This window comes from Silurus aristotelis (assembly GCF_946808225.1).
Source record: "Silurus aristotelis genome assembly, chromosome: 10".
NCBI lineage: Eukaryota > Metazoa > Chordata > Actinopteri > Siluriformes > Siluridae > Silurus > Silurus aristotelis.
This window is the reverse complement of record NC_139583.1, coordinates 6,939,064-6,953,600: the sequence shown is the minus strand read 5'-3', so window position 1 is coordinate 6,953,600 and position 14,537 is coordinate 6,939,064. Positions and strand designations below refer to the sequence as shown.

The 14,537-nt window shown below is 36.0% G+C and overlaps 2 protein-coding genes and 1 long non-coding RNA gene across 5 annotated transcripts; 2 read left to right on the top strand and 1 right to left on the bottom strand.

Annotated features, from left to right (window-relative positions):
* The first annotated feature begins 4,461 nt into the window (after positions 1 to 4,461).
* Positions 4,462 to 7,069, top strand: LOC310731725 (zinc-binding protein A33-like). The gene is made up of 4 exons (XM_083551539.1): positions 4,462 to 4,720; positions 5,038 to 5,060; positions 5,171 to 5,289; positions 5,414 to 7,069. The coding sequence occupies exons 1-4, from the start codon at positions 4,616 to 4,618 to the stop codon at positions 5,644 to 5,646; spliced, it is 480 nt and encodes a 159-aa protein (XP_083407665.1). The 5' UTR covers positions 4,462 to 4,615; the 3' UTR covers positions 5,647 to 7,069.
* Positions 6,421 to 7,222, bottom strand: LOC310731726. The gene is made up of 2 exons (XR_014535285.1): positions 6,600 to 7,222; positions 6,421 to 6,519 (listed from the first exon to the last, which is right to left on the bottom strand). It is a non-coding gene; the product is annotated as an uncharacterized lncRNA (long non-coding RNA).
* A 1,441-nt stretch (positions 7,223 to 8,663) lies between these two features.
* On the top strand, positions 8,664 to 12,893 carry trim35-30 (tripartite motif containing 35-30). Of its 3 annotated transcripts, none has more exons than XR_014535292.1 (7): positions 8,664 to 9,084; positions 9,528 to 9,623; positions 9,852 to 10,082; positions 10,201 to 10,223; positions 10,309 to 10,427; positions 10,585 to 12,066; positions 12,809 to 12,893. XR_014535292.1 is itself a non-coding variant. In XM_083551651.1 (6 exons), the coding sequence occupies exons 1-6, from the start codon at positions 8,680 to 8,682 to the stop codon at positions 11,127 to 11,129; spliced, it is 1,419 nt and encodes a 472-aa protein (XP_083407777.1). In that variant the 5' UTR covers positions 8,664 to 8,679; the 3' UTR covers positions 11,130 to 12,163. The 3 variants fall into 3 exon arrangements, 1 of the variants encoding a protein (XP_083407777.1); XR_014535293.1 differs by lacking the exon at positions 12,809 to 12,893 and having other exon boundaries at positions 10,585 to 11,699; positions 11,770 to 12,163; XM_083551651.1 differs by lacking the exon at positions 12,809 to 12,893 and having other exon boundaries at positions 10,585 to 12,163.
* The last annotated feature ends 1,644 nt before the right edge of the window (positions 12,894 to 14,537 follow it).

Sequence of the window (14,537 nt, the reverse complement as noted above, 5' to 3'; positions counted from 1 at the left end):
GGAGTTTCTTCCATCATTTATTTCTCTCAAAATGTTCTGCTTGCTGTTGAACTGACGCTGAACTGCATGTTGGTGATAAGTAGATACCACCAAGCGCCAATCAAAACAAGTTTAAACCAGAGCGTGTGCTCAATCCTGATTGGTGACTTGCTGTGTGTTCAAAGTTTTTCTTCACTCGTAAATAAAAAGAAATGACTGATTTCGCAAATTGTAGTTGAGTAAAAAGATATTTGACTTTGAAATGTAGTGAAGTCAAAGTAAAAGTCCTTCCAAATGGAAACAACTAAGTAATGTACAGAAACGTGAAAATGCTACATAAGTACAGTAATAATAATAATATGTTTAATTTATATAGCGCCTTTCCCAAGCTCAAGGACGCTTTACAAGGTACAGTATTTCAAGACAGATGAAATATAGTTTAACATATATATACATATTCGTTGGACATTTGCCCAGGACGAAGGATCACATGCAGCTGCATGAGATAATAACAGAAGACAGCACTAAACACAAAAACATACAGTACAAGAGACAGAACTCTACATAGTACACGGTACATACACCACATTTCAGAAAAATTAAGGACTCCTAATACTTTTACTGATAGTGGAGGTTGAAAAGGTGGGTCTTAAGCCTTGATTTAAATTCAGACAAAGTGGTGATGGTTCTGAGTGCAATGGGTAAGGAGTTCCATAGTTTGGAGCAATGACAGAAAAGGATCTGCCACCCGCAGAGGATAGACGGTATCTAGGAATACATAGAAGTTCAGAATTTGAAGACCGGAGTAACATATTACATTTACTTTGTTACTGTCCATCAGTGACTACTGGAAACAGAGCGACTGAGAGAAAATCTCTGAAATAAAGAGAATATATCATTGGCAATAATTTAATACACTTTAAAGGAAAATATATTAAAACATTAAGTCATTCATGTTAATAGTGTTTTACTCTAATTTTACTTTTAGGGTTAAATGATTATTGGGCCTGCACAAGCAAACAAAACAGCTGAAAAGATCACTGAAACTACAAACTATTGTTAAGAACTATCCAATGCATTATTAAAATTTGGATGAAACATCTTCAAGGTGGTAGGAAGAAAAATATTGAAAAATTCTGAAAAGATAACAAACATTCATGAAATCAAATTGAAACGACAGTAGAATTCACGGCTACGTTTAATAGAATTGTTGAACACTAATTATTCATTGTTGCCGTGTTCAAGAAACTACGTGAGGCTTTGCAACAAAAAGTGAAAAATTAAGAGAAAAACCCTCAGCAAATTCCTAAAAGCTGAAACCGTGAGAAGCTTACATAATGAAAATGTTCCCAACCTTATGTGTTTGAGATTTTTGTCAACACATTTTTCACACACATTTTTGCATCGATAGATCTTTTACTAGATGTTTATATACTGGTGCAACGGGGCTACTGGTGCCCAGCTGTCTGTACTCGGTGAGCATCTTTTGATTAAATCAAGGTCAGGTACAAACAAATAGATGGTACAGCAGTACATTTGGTGTATAAAGTGCTAAGATAAGTATTTCTTATAACTAAATTAGCAGCCCCATATACAGTGCTGTTCATCCTTCTGTTTATTTACAGAAGTAAGATTTAGATAGAGGAATTTAATCAAGGATACAAAAGATTAACAAGTCTGTTATATAAATCAAACAGTCAATGTATAAATTAGACCAAATTATTTTTAATTATATTAAAAAAACGTGAAATCTTTTGAACTTATTAAGTAACTTTTTTTTTCACTATTGATTTCATTTGTGATAAATTGTCCTATTATTTAAATTAATATAATAATGTTAAACCTCAGGAGCTCTCAGAGAACTTTTATGTCTACATAAAATTTCCGCAGATTTCTACAGTGGTTAACGTTTTCCTTGTCGCTGCTCTGCCCTGACCAGAAACCATGATCAGTGTTCCCATCTGTTTCTAACCGGTTCACACTGGCACCATGTTTACACTCTCATGTACTATGGATGAGAGCGACCAAAAACAAAATAGTTGAAATATCATCCCCGAGGCTGTCGTGGTGACTCAGCAGGAAGTGTTGCCAACTGCTTCAGGGGAGTGATTGCCCTAAAATAAATGAACATGAGAAAGAAGGGTTGTTTAGTAACTCTTCAACCAGGATCACCTAGTTACTGAAGATGAACAAACAAATGAATGAATGAATCATAGCAGCCTACTGCATAAAATACAGTTATTATCCCTCACTGGCTGCTTTTTAATGAGTGGCTTGTGTATCCTGACCTGTTCTCACACAAGTATTACTTCTAATAATCTGTTTAGCATTCAAATTTATTCATCAATCGAGTTACTTGGCTTTGCAGATCATATTTCTCGTATTTCATATACGTCATATGTCATATACCCTATGTGTCGACTGTGCAATATTACTTATTTCTTTCACTCCTTTTTCAATAATGTGTAAATATTTTAATTCTAAAGTCTATCTAATTTAAAGTGTATCTAATGTAAATACTGTGTAAATCCTTTGTGACTGACTAAGAAACGCACAAGAATTCCAGTGTACATGTACTGCAATGTATCTGTGTAGATGGCAATAAACTTTTAACTTTTATCTGGCATGTCTATAAGAAATCCAGTTTCTTTATATTATGTTTAGATTATGCTTTTGTATGTCATACTTTTTTTTAATTTAACACATAGAATTTTATTACAAATGACATCTACAGTATCAATAATTTGAGTGAAATTCATTGAACAACTTAAGTTTGAGTTCCTTACTGTATGGAAACTGCCTTTATTGTAGTAATGACAGTGTGTACGGGAGCCAGCATGGATTCCTCAAAGGTTAGGTTAAATACATTGACGTGTATCATCTGGACATCCAGACAACCAAAGAAATAAGACACAGAGGAAAAAAAGCTGCATTTACATAGTTAAAATGGTCAATATCACAAATTTGCTCACATTTATATATGAATATTGAATAGCGGAAATGTAGAATTTTCCCCAGAAATTTTACATTTTAACAAAACATATAAATGTTTAGAGAGTAATATTATTTTTTTCTAATCACATCAAGGAGCCTGCCGTACGAGTGAGCAGACTGGAAGAAATTTGGTGAAAACATCAGCACGAGTCTTGCATATTACATAAGGTGAATATTCAAATAAAATATTCTACTGAGAGACTTTTACACCTGAGATGATCCAAAGAAAATGTTCAGTCACAATGTGTGAATTCATCTTATACAAATAAGCACCTAAAACTGTGACCTTTGACATCCTTTTTTTTGACATACACATTTTTGCAACATTGTGCTACAATATCAAAGTCTAGTTAGAATCAAAGGTGTTAATAATTAAGAATAAAAGTGATAATAATGTTATATAATATCTTAATAATATTATACGATTACAGTAAGCCTAGTATTGAGCTTCATTTTTCTAATTTACTAGTTTGACCTTCTTGTGAGATTCTATTTGCCCATATTAAATAACACAGGATTGTGAACTGAAAATAAATTTGACATAATTATGTCTTATAATTTAATAGTAATCAATATTACTTATTGTTGGATTATTGAATCAACCTCCAAGCAGATTTACACACTAAATCTGGGACAAAGTTCAGGCAACTTGCAAGAAAAAGTTCAGTGAGTACAAATGATCAGCAAGTGTTACAATGTCCATTTATCACGTTATCTTGACAATTAATCTGTTCCGTTCCTTTTACAAAATATGTCCCCTGTCAACATTTTAAACATGCCATGTAATTTGCATGTAGGCTCCCTGGTCATCTTATACTTCAATATACTGTTTTTTTTTTTATTGATGTGTAGTTTATGGCAATAAAAAGTCAATAAACGTTCAAGACGTCAAAATTGCAAGGAATGTGAAGCATTTCTACTTCATGCTCACAAAGTAAACACAGTGTTCCGTGTTGATCTTGTGTATATTGTTCACACGTTCCCGGTGTTGATCTTGTGTATTTTGTTTTGAGTTAAGCCAAAACTACAAAGTCAGCAGGCAGAGGGAAATAAAAAATTGTAAAAAAGAAACAAATAACTTGTATAAAAAATTCCGAATACGTAAAACGTAATGCAAAAAATATTGCAATAAACGATATAAATTCAATTACAAATATTGAATTCAAGTGTATTTAGCGATAATCTGATATTTAATTTGATCACCTGCTCTCAACAAACACAGTTAAAAATAGTGAATTTAAAAGGGGAAAAAATGTTCATCTTCCAGAAAGCAAAGAGCCAAAGAGCTCTGCATATTTGCATACTTCCGTCTTTTTTTGTGCATACTTGTGTCTGTCACAATGGCTCCGCCCACAGCTCTGTATTTAGGATAAAACTAACAAGAAGCCATAGATGCTTTATTGTTTTTACATTGAACAACATGGATTCTAAGTGTATATTCCTTTTTTTTTCTGGCTGACATTATATGATAACTCTGCATGACAAGCTCAGTTTATATACTTTTATATCTCTATAGAAGCAGAGCCAAAGCACAGAGACACTGATCAGGAGGGAATTCGCAAAGCTTCACCAATTTCTCTGGGATGAAGAGAAAACCAGAATAGCTGCACTAAAAGACAAAGAGGAGCAGAGGAGTCAGGAAATGAAGAAAAAGATTGACAAGACCACAATACAAATATCCAGTATCTTGGACACCATCAGTGTCATTGAGAAACAGATACATGGAGAGGATTTGACATTTTTACTGGTACATATGTTACTGGTCCCCTGGTGGTCTAGTGGTTAAGATGCAGCGCTCTCACCGCTGCGACCCGGGTTCGATTCCCGGTCAGGGAACCATCCCCAGCCACTCTCAGTGCCGGTCTCAAGCCCGGATAAATTGGGGAGGGTTGCGTTAGGAAGGGCATCCAGCGTAAAACATATGCCAAATCAAATGTGCGGAGGATCCGCTGTGGCGACCCCTAACGGGAGAAGCCGAAAGAAACTTTACTGGTACATATGTTACTACTTATTTAATTCCATTGGTGGCAAAATTAACCATTTATATCTATTTTTGTTTTGTAGCACTATAATGCTTCACTTGAAAGGTGAGGACCCTCATTGTTGTTGTTGTTGTTTTTTTTATCATTACATTTATAACCACACCAAATTAATTAGACATGATGGATTTTTCTGAAATGTCTGAAATTTCTTTTAGAACTCAAGCGAAACTAGAAAATCCAGAGAAATTATCTGGAGTTCTGATCAATGTAGCAAAGCATCTAAGCAACTTGAGCTTCCAAGTTTCAGAGAAGATGCACAACTTTGTACAATACAGTAAGTACTGAGCATGATGCACTAACAATATAACAATATTACTGTAATACAGTCAATTCAGTCGTTAAACTGCAACGTAATAAAAAATTATTCGAACCAATCCTTGTCTTCTTTCTCACTTTAGCTCCTGTTGCACTCGACCCCAACACTGCTCACGCTGGCCTCATGGTGTCTGATGATCTGATTACGGTGGAGTATAAAGGCGACCTTCAGCAGCTTCCTGAAAACTCGGAGAGGTTCGAGGGCTATGTGAGTGTCATAGGCTCTGAGGGCTTTATTTCAGGCATACACTGGTGGGATGTCGAGGTTGGAGACAACACAGCCTGGGCTGTGGGAATCATCTCCGAGTCTGTGTAAGCAGAGAGAGAACCTCTCACGGTTCGGTATATGGTATATAGGTTTCTCTAATGGTAAATATGGTAAAGGATATGCACCAGAGATCCTGACTCCACTCCGAGTTAACAAGGCAATCCAAAGAATAAGGGTTCAGGTGGACTTTGACAAAGGCAAGGTGATCTTCATTGACTCAGCCCAGAATACCTGTTTGCACATCTTCAAACAATCGTTAAGAGAGAGAGTTTTCCCTTACTTTTACAGCCACTGCAGAAACCATCCTCTGAGAATATTACCAGCAAAATCCTCCATGCCTATTCAGATTCAGGGTTAGATAATACCAGTCAGCAATACACTCAGACAATATTTAATAAAGGTGTGTTACTTTAAATGGTATTTTTGCTACATGCATTGCAAATGAACAGACTATTCAACACAAAAAAAGGTGTGTGTGTATATATCTTGTGTGTCTGCTCATGTGATCATCCAATCAGTAAATTTTGTAGCAATAAATGATGTAGAAATGGTTCGTGTTTTTGTGCAAAACAGTCTAAAAAGTCTACTCAGAATGAATCCCCCCCCCAAAATAAGTGGCAGTTCTGCAGGCAGGAATTTCTTGTTGATGAGAGATGTCAAAAGATAATACCAGACCTGTTTAAGCAAGCAGGAATGCTACCCTAACTTAATTAACCACCCATACAACCAAAATGAGCAGAAAACCATCTTAGAATGCACAGCACGGTAAACCTTTGGGTGAATAAATTTTAACAGCAGGATTCCACATTTTTTCAGCCGAGAGCATGATTTAGAGGGTAGAACCTAGACGTGCTGCCATGCCATGCAAAGCAGCATTTGCTAACATACACACAAACCATAAATAAACACAAACACATGTAGCTTCACTGAACTATTTGGAAAAAGCTAATGAAGATTTGCGTACTTTTATCTGTAGCTGAGCTTTTGGTTCTTTTATATACATTTTGATTACAGTCCACAAACCCGTGTTGGCATTGAATATTGCAGTTAAATTCATTTATTGGGCCAGATGTACCACAAGGGCCTGATTCATTGATATGACCAAGCAGAAGAGTATTCAGTGTTTTTTCTGAAACCATATTTATTATTGTGCTCTATATTATTGATAGAAAACATAACATTATTGTGGTTAATAGGTCTTAGCCTAAAAGCATCTTTACTGTTTTTACTCTCATGAGGAAAATTTTAATAATCAAATCAGACAAATCAATTTATTATTTTTGAAGTTGAAGACAAACCATTCATTTTTTTTTTTCAAGTTTTAATTAAGTGTCTTGTTGCTGTAATCTGTATATTATTTTACCTTGTGTGGAGCAGTCATTGATTACGACATGTAAATTTGTAACTTGTAAAAAATATCACTTGACTATTCATTTTCAATAAACTGTTAAAGTCAATATTTGATCATAAATCTTGTGTTATGTAGTTTCTAATCATCTGTCAAGCCTAATGGAGGCAGTATTATGGTACGGCCGGGTACAGCTGCCAATATAATTGTATAACTGGATATTAAATGATAATGTGATTGCTGATTGAAATAGCAGGATGAATTTGAAAGTTAATAAAGCTGTACATTTTGCTCGTATTGATTAAATGCTGCTAAACTGATAGGAGTGCAGAGGGATAATGATTTAAAACATGCAAAAGCAACAAAATAGCTTTTGAAAAAAATTTGATTTTTCTACATGGTCATCTGACCTCAACCCAGCTGAAGTCATGTACTGGAAAAAAAAACAACACACACACACCACACAAAAGCAGCTACTGAATGTAGTTGTAGTAAAAACCTGTCAAATTCATGTCAAGAAAGCATACTCAGCATTTGGTGATGTCCACGGCTTCAGGCAATACTCAGTGCCAAATAGGCACATCAGTGGTTTATAAAGAATCCTTAAATGTATAATTATACTCATTTGTCCAAATAGTTTGGAGCCTGTGAAAATAGAGGGACTAGGGTGAAAATGCTTTATTTTTGTAGGTTTTGGTAGATTTTCTCAATGGCTTCTTCTCAAATACATTGTGGTGGTACTGAAGAAAATGAAAAAAGTTATGTCACTGTCCAAATACCAAAATATACTGTATTGAATCTTACAGATTCGACCTCCCCAAATCAGATAATGCAGAATTGTTTACAAAAATAAAACCTTACAGATAGGTTTATAACCTCAGAATTAATTATTTCCTCTTTTATTATGTAAGTATATTCACTCGTAATTCTGGACTACATCTAGGCCAAAGTTCATGCAAGATCTTAGAAAAAGTTCAGGGTTTAAAAATATTTTTTTATTATTATTGCAATGCTCATTTATGACGTTATCTTGACAATTAATCGCACTGTTCCGTTCTCAAAATATGTCCCCTGGCAACATTTCAGACATTCCATATACTGTAATTTGCACGTAGCCTCCTAGGGCTTTTAGACACAGAAACGGTGTTCTTTATGATTGTGGATGCGATTTTTTATCATCTTTGACATGAAAGAATCAAAGACAATACTTACAGGTTTTAAAATGGAAAGGAATCTGAAGTACTTAGGAATGTTACTACAAACAAATTTCACATACAGGATGAAAATAGACATTTTTGGAGTTAAACTTCTGGTACAGTTTACTTTGAGGAATTAAACCTATATAAATACATGATTGCAATTCAATTTAAACTAATTTAATTACTTCAAACATTTTATTTAAATAAAAAGGAAAACTTGATTTAAATATATATATTTTTTGCAAGGTTTCATTTTTAGCCTCCACCTGAACAATCTTTTTACACAGTTGTCTAAATAATATCTAGACATTACAAATAAAATCACAAAACAAACAGCTCTTTGTGTGTGTGCGTGTGTGTGCGTGTGTGTGTGTGCGTGCACGCGTGTGTGTGTGTGTGTGTCACTCTCCTTCTGTGTATGTGCGGGTGTGTGTCCAATGTGACTGATCACGCTGGCTCCACCCACAGCTCTGTGTTTACAATAAAAGTTCTATCAGAAGACACAGATGATAGCCTGTCTCTACATCTAACAACATGGATTCTAGACCCTCTCTGACTGAAGATGATTTCTCCTGTCCTGTGTGCTGTGACATCTTCAGTGAGCCTTTGCTCCTGGCCTGCTCCCACAGCATCTGTAAGCACTGCCTGCACACCTTCTGGCAGCAGCGAGGAGTTCTAGAGTGTCCTATCTGCAGGACCATGTCCTCCAGCTCTGAGCCTCCGGTCAACATCGTGCTGCACAACATGTGTGAGGCGGTGCTGAGGGAGCGGAACCGGAGGATGTCAGTGGAGATGGAGGGGCTCTGTAGTATTCACCGTGAATCTCTTTCTCTGTTCTGTGTAAAGGATCAGAGGCCTCTCTGCACCAAGTGCAAGAACTCCAGATTACACAGCAGGCACACCGTCTGCTCAATACAAGAAGCTTCTCAAGACCTCAAGGTATGATTGGAGTTTGTCATGTTAAATACAATGTATATATTCTTGTCTATTTAGTTTTTAAACAGAACATGTGTAATTTGCTTGTGCTGTAAAACAAATACATGAACGTCACTTGTTTTTATAGAAAATAAAAAAAACTAAAGAAGAATTAATTTGTAGCTCCTACGATCCCAGAGACTGCAAAGTCCTGTAGAACGGGTCCTCCCAGACTTTTCAAATTTTGAAAATCCAAATTTTCACCCTTCGAATGGAAAAGCAGAACGCTGTTTTTCCACAGCTCACTTTCCTGAAAAAGTCTTGCACAATTCAGATGTTTAGATATTTGAGGCATAGTATTTTACTATGTTTTGAAAAATGGAAAATTTTAACTAAATTTAAAAAATTTATGTTTTTTTGTTTGTTTGTTTGTTTGTTTGTTTTTAACATACGTTTTTCCTATACAGTCAGCACTCCAGATGAAACTGAAGACCTTACTTGAGAAAATTAAAATCTATGAGGACTTTAAACAATCCTGTATTAATACTGGAAATCACATTAAGGTGAGGACCTTACTGCACATATTAAGTACATTTAATTATCTTCTTCTTCTTCTTCTTCTTCTTCTTCTTCTTCTTCTTCTTCTTTCGGCTTCTCCTATTAGGAGTCGCCACAGCCGATCATACCCCTCTGTCCTCTACATCTGCCTCTTTCAAACCTGCATGTCTTTCCTCACCACATTCAATTATATAATAAAGAAATTAACACATACACTGCATGTATCTCTATAGAAGCAGAGCCAAACCACAGAGACACTGATCAGGAGTGAATTCCAAAACTTTCACCAGTTTCTCTGGGATGAAGAAGAGGCTAGAATAGCTGCATTGAAAAAGGATGAGGAGCAGAAAAGTCAGATAATGAAGACAAAGATTGACAAGATCACAATACAAATATCTAGTGTCCTGGACACCATCAAGGCCATTGAGAAACAGATACAAGGAGACGATTTGTCATTTCTGTTGGTAAAATTTGTTTCAGCTACTACTTGTTGAACTACTTGTGAATTCTTTGTAAGTATTGTTTGGTTCATTTTGTTATTTTGGCACAATTAACACTACATTTATATTTCATGATTTCTAGAACTACAAGGCGTCACTTGAAAGGTGAGAGACACACGCCGCTCCGCATTTATTCTAACTTCAAACTAACTGCACTCTATGTCTCTAAATTTTCTGAATGCTCTTCTAGAACTCAAGCTAAACTAGAAAATCCAGAAAAATTATCTGGAGTTCTGATCAGTGTGGCAAACCATTTGAGTAACCTGATGTTCCAAGTGTCAGGGAAAATGCAGAGCCTTGTACAATACAGTGAGTACTGAGGGGATTGTACCTTTACTCAATATTTAATTATTTTGTCTGCCTACAAAATAATTAATATATAATATATATTTAGTATAGTATATATAATTAGTATATAATATAGTTTTTATATAATCACCTTTCTCATTACTCGTCTTTTTCCTAGCCCCAGTAGTGTTTGATCCCAACACTGCTCACGCTGGCCTCATGGTGTCTGATGATCTGATCACAGTGGAGTATAAAGGCGAGCTTCAGCAGCTTCCCAATAACGCGAAGAGGTTTGAGGGTTATATAAGTGTTATAGGCTCTGAGGGCTTAAATTCAGGCACACCCTACTGGGATGTTGAGGTTGGAGACAACACAGCATGGGCTGTGGGAATCATCTCCGAGTCTGTGTATGAGCACAGAGAAAATCTTTCTCGGTTTGGTTTGTGGTATGTGGGCTTCTGCAATGGCAAATATGGTAAAGGATATGCACCTGAGATATTGACCCTGTTGCGGGTTAGTGATAAGATCGAGAGGATAAGGGTCCAGGTGGATTTTAATAAGGGCAAAGTAATCTTTACTGACTCAGACCGTAACATTTGCCTGCACATATTCAAACAATCTTTTAGGGAGAGAGTTTTCCCTTATTTTTACAGCCACTGCAAACTACATCCTCTGAGAATATTACCTCTAAAGTCCTCAGTGACTATTAAGATGGACAGATAATAATAATACCTGACACAATGAATTGTACTCATGTCCTGGCCTCTTACTCCATAATCTCTGAAAGATATGCTGAATCATGGCTGTCAGTTATTTTTACAATTACTCAGTACTGTACAAACATAAACGTGTGCCTATAAAGAAGTCATAAAAAAATTAAATGATCATAGAAAAGAAGGGTCATGGACATTTGTGTAGCTAATAGCTGTTTCCAAGTAGTGTGCCAGAGCAAGATATCATATTCAATAAACATAAAAAGCTATGACAGGATGAGTAATATATTGATTTTATCACGCTTTGAGTGCCTAAAATTTCCTCACTCATGGTCATATATCTACTCTTTAAAGTTAATCTTGCAGCAGTACCTAAGAGGTAAATAATTCAGCAGATACGTTTTGGGAGGGAAGCATTTTGTTATTAAAAAGATCATATTTACATAACCGTATAATATGGCCAAGCTTGAAGACCTTGATCTCAGAGCAGCAGACTCAAAGCTCAGATAGATACAATGCTGTATACAAGAGACATGTAATGTGAGGTACAATGTTGTATAGAGGACACATGTGCTATAAGGTACAATACTGTATGTAAAACACAAGTGCTTTGAGGTACAATGCTGTATGTAAGACACATATAATATGAGGTACAATACTGTATGTAAAACACGTGTTTTGATGTACAATGCAGTATGTAAAACACAATTGCTGTTAGGTACAATGGCGTATGTAAAACACAAGTAATACACAGTAAGACACAAGTGCTATATGGAACAATACTGTATGTAAAACAATTGCTGTGAGGTACAATGCCGTATGTAAAGCACAATTGCTGTGAGGTACAATGCAGTATGTAAAACACATTTGCTGTGAGGTACAATGCCGTATGTAAAACACAATTGCTGTGAGGTACAATGCCGTATGTAAAACACAATTGCTGTGAGGTACAATGCCGTATGTAAAACACAAGTCATACAGAGTAAGACACAAGTGCTATATGGAACAATACTGTATGTAAAACACAATTGCTGTGAGGTACAATGCCGTATGTAAAGCACATTTGCTGTGAGGTACAATGCCGTATGTAAAGCACATTTGCTGTGAGGTACAATGCCGTATGTAAAGCACATTTGCTGTGAGGTACAATGCCGTATGTAAAACACAATTGCTGTGAGGTACAATGCCGTATGTAAAGCACATTTGCTGTGAGGTACAATGCCGTATGTAAAGCACAATTGCTGTGAGGTACAATGGCGTATGTAAAGCACATTTGCTGTGAGGTACAATGCCGTATGTAAAGCACAATTGCTGTGAGGTACAATGCCGTATGTAAAGCACATTTGCTGTGAGGTACAATGCCGTATGTAAAGCACATTTGCTGTGAGGTACAATGCCGTATGTAAAGCACAATTGCTGTGAGGTACAATGCCGTATGTAAAGCACAATTGCTGTGAGGTACAATGCCGTATGTAAAGCACATTTGCTGTGAGGTACAATGCCGTATGTAAAGCACAATTGCTGTGAGGTACAATGCCGTATGTAAAGCACATTTGCTGTGAGGTACAATGCCGTATGTAAAACACAATTGCTGTGAGGTACAATGCTGTATGTAAAACACAAGTCATACAGAGTAAGACACAAGTGCTATATAAAACAATGCTGTATGTAAAGCACAATTGCTGTGAGGTACAATGCCGTATGTAAAACTAATACACAAGTGCAGTGAGGTACAATGCTGTATGTAAAACACAAGTAACTCACAATAAGACACCAGTACTATATAGAACAATGCTGTATATAAACCACATGTGAGGTACAATGCTGTATGTAAAACACAAGTATTACACACTAATACACATGTGCTGTGAGGTACAATGCTGTATGTAAAACACAAGTAACTCACAGTAAGACACCAGTACTATATAGAACAATGCTGTATATAAACCACATGTGAGGTACAATGCTGTATGTAAAACACAAGTATTACACACTAATACACATGTGCTATGAGGTACAATGCTGTATGTAAAACACAAGTAACTCACAGTAAGACACCAGTACTATATAGAACAATGCTGTATATAAACCACATGTGAGGTACAATGCTGTATGTAAAACACAAGTATTACACACTACTACACATGTGCTGTGAGGTACAATGCTGTATGTAAAACACAAGTAACTCACAGTAAGACACCAGTACTATATAGAACAATGCTGTATATAAACCACATGTGAGGTACAATGCTGTATGTAAAACACAAGTATTACACACTAATACACATGTGCTATGAGGTACAATGCTGTATGTAAAACACAAGTAACTCACAGTAAGACACCAGTACTATATAGAACAATGCTGTATATAAACCACATGTGAGGTACAATGCTGTATGTAAAACACAAGTATTACACACTACTACACATGTGCTGTGAGGTACAATGCTGTATGTAAAACACAAGTAACTCACAGTAAGACACCAGTACTATATAGAACAATGCTGTATATAAACCACATGTGAGGTACAATGCTGTATGTAAAACACAAGTATTACACACTACTACACATGTGCTGTGAGGTACAATGCTGTATGTAAAACAAATTTATTGTGAGGTTCAATGCTGTATGTAAAACACAAGTAATACACACTAATACACAACTGCAGTGAGGTACAAGGCTGTATGTAAAGCACAAGTCATACATAGTAAGACACAAGTGCTATATAAAACAATGCTGTATGTAAAACACATTTGTTGTGAGGTACAATGCTGTATGTAAAACACAAGTAATACAGAAGTGCAGTGAAGGTACAATGCTGTATGTAAAACACAAGTAATACACAAGTGCTATATGGAAAAATGCTGTATATAAAACACATTTGCTGTGAGGTTCAATGCTGTATGCAAGACACGTACATGCAGCATACATACACTATTTGTTGATCTGCAAACATTTCCTTTGTAACATCCAGCAGCTGTTTTTTATTCCTGTATTTGCATATACATGTGAACAATACAATAAAGTAACCGATCTTATGTTAGATAAGTGTGACTATTTTTGTTGAATGAATTCCCCTGTACTCCTGCTGAATACTTTTTCATATTTTAGTGAGCTCGAACTAACATGAAACATTGTCTACTGTCCCCCACTATATTGAGGTATATTTTGCGGTTATTGATTAACATCCCAAAAAATTTATTCTTTCTTTCAATCATTGTCAGTAAACACTAAATCCTGTTCTGGATTGGGAACACAGTATACCCTGAATGGGATGCCATGCACACACATTCACACAACATTCCCAACTTTTCTCCACAAGAGGGAGCTATTAACATTCAATAATCCTTGTGTTCCTGCAGATGATATTGTGATTTGTGGTGAGAGTAGGGAGCAGGTTGAGAAGAGCCTGGAGAG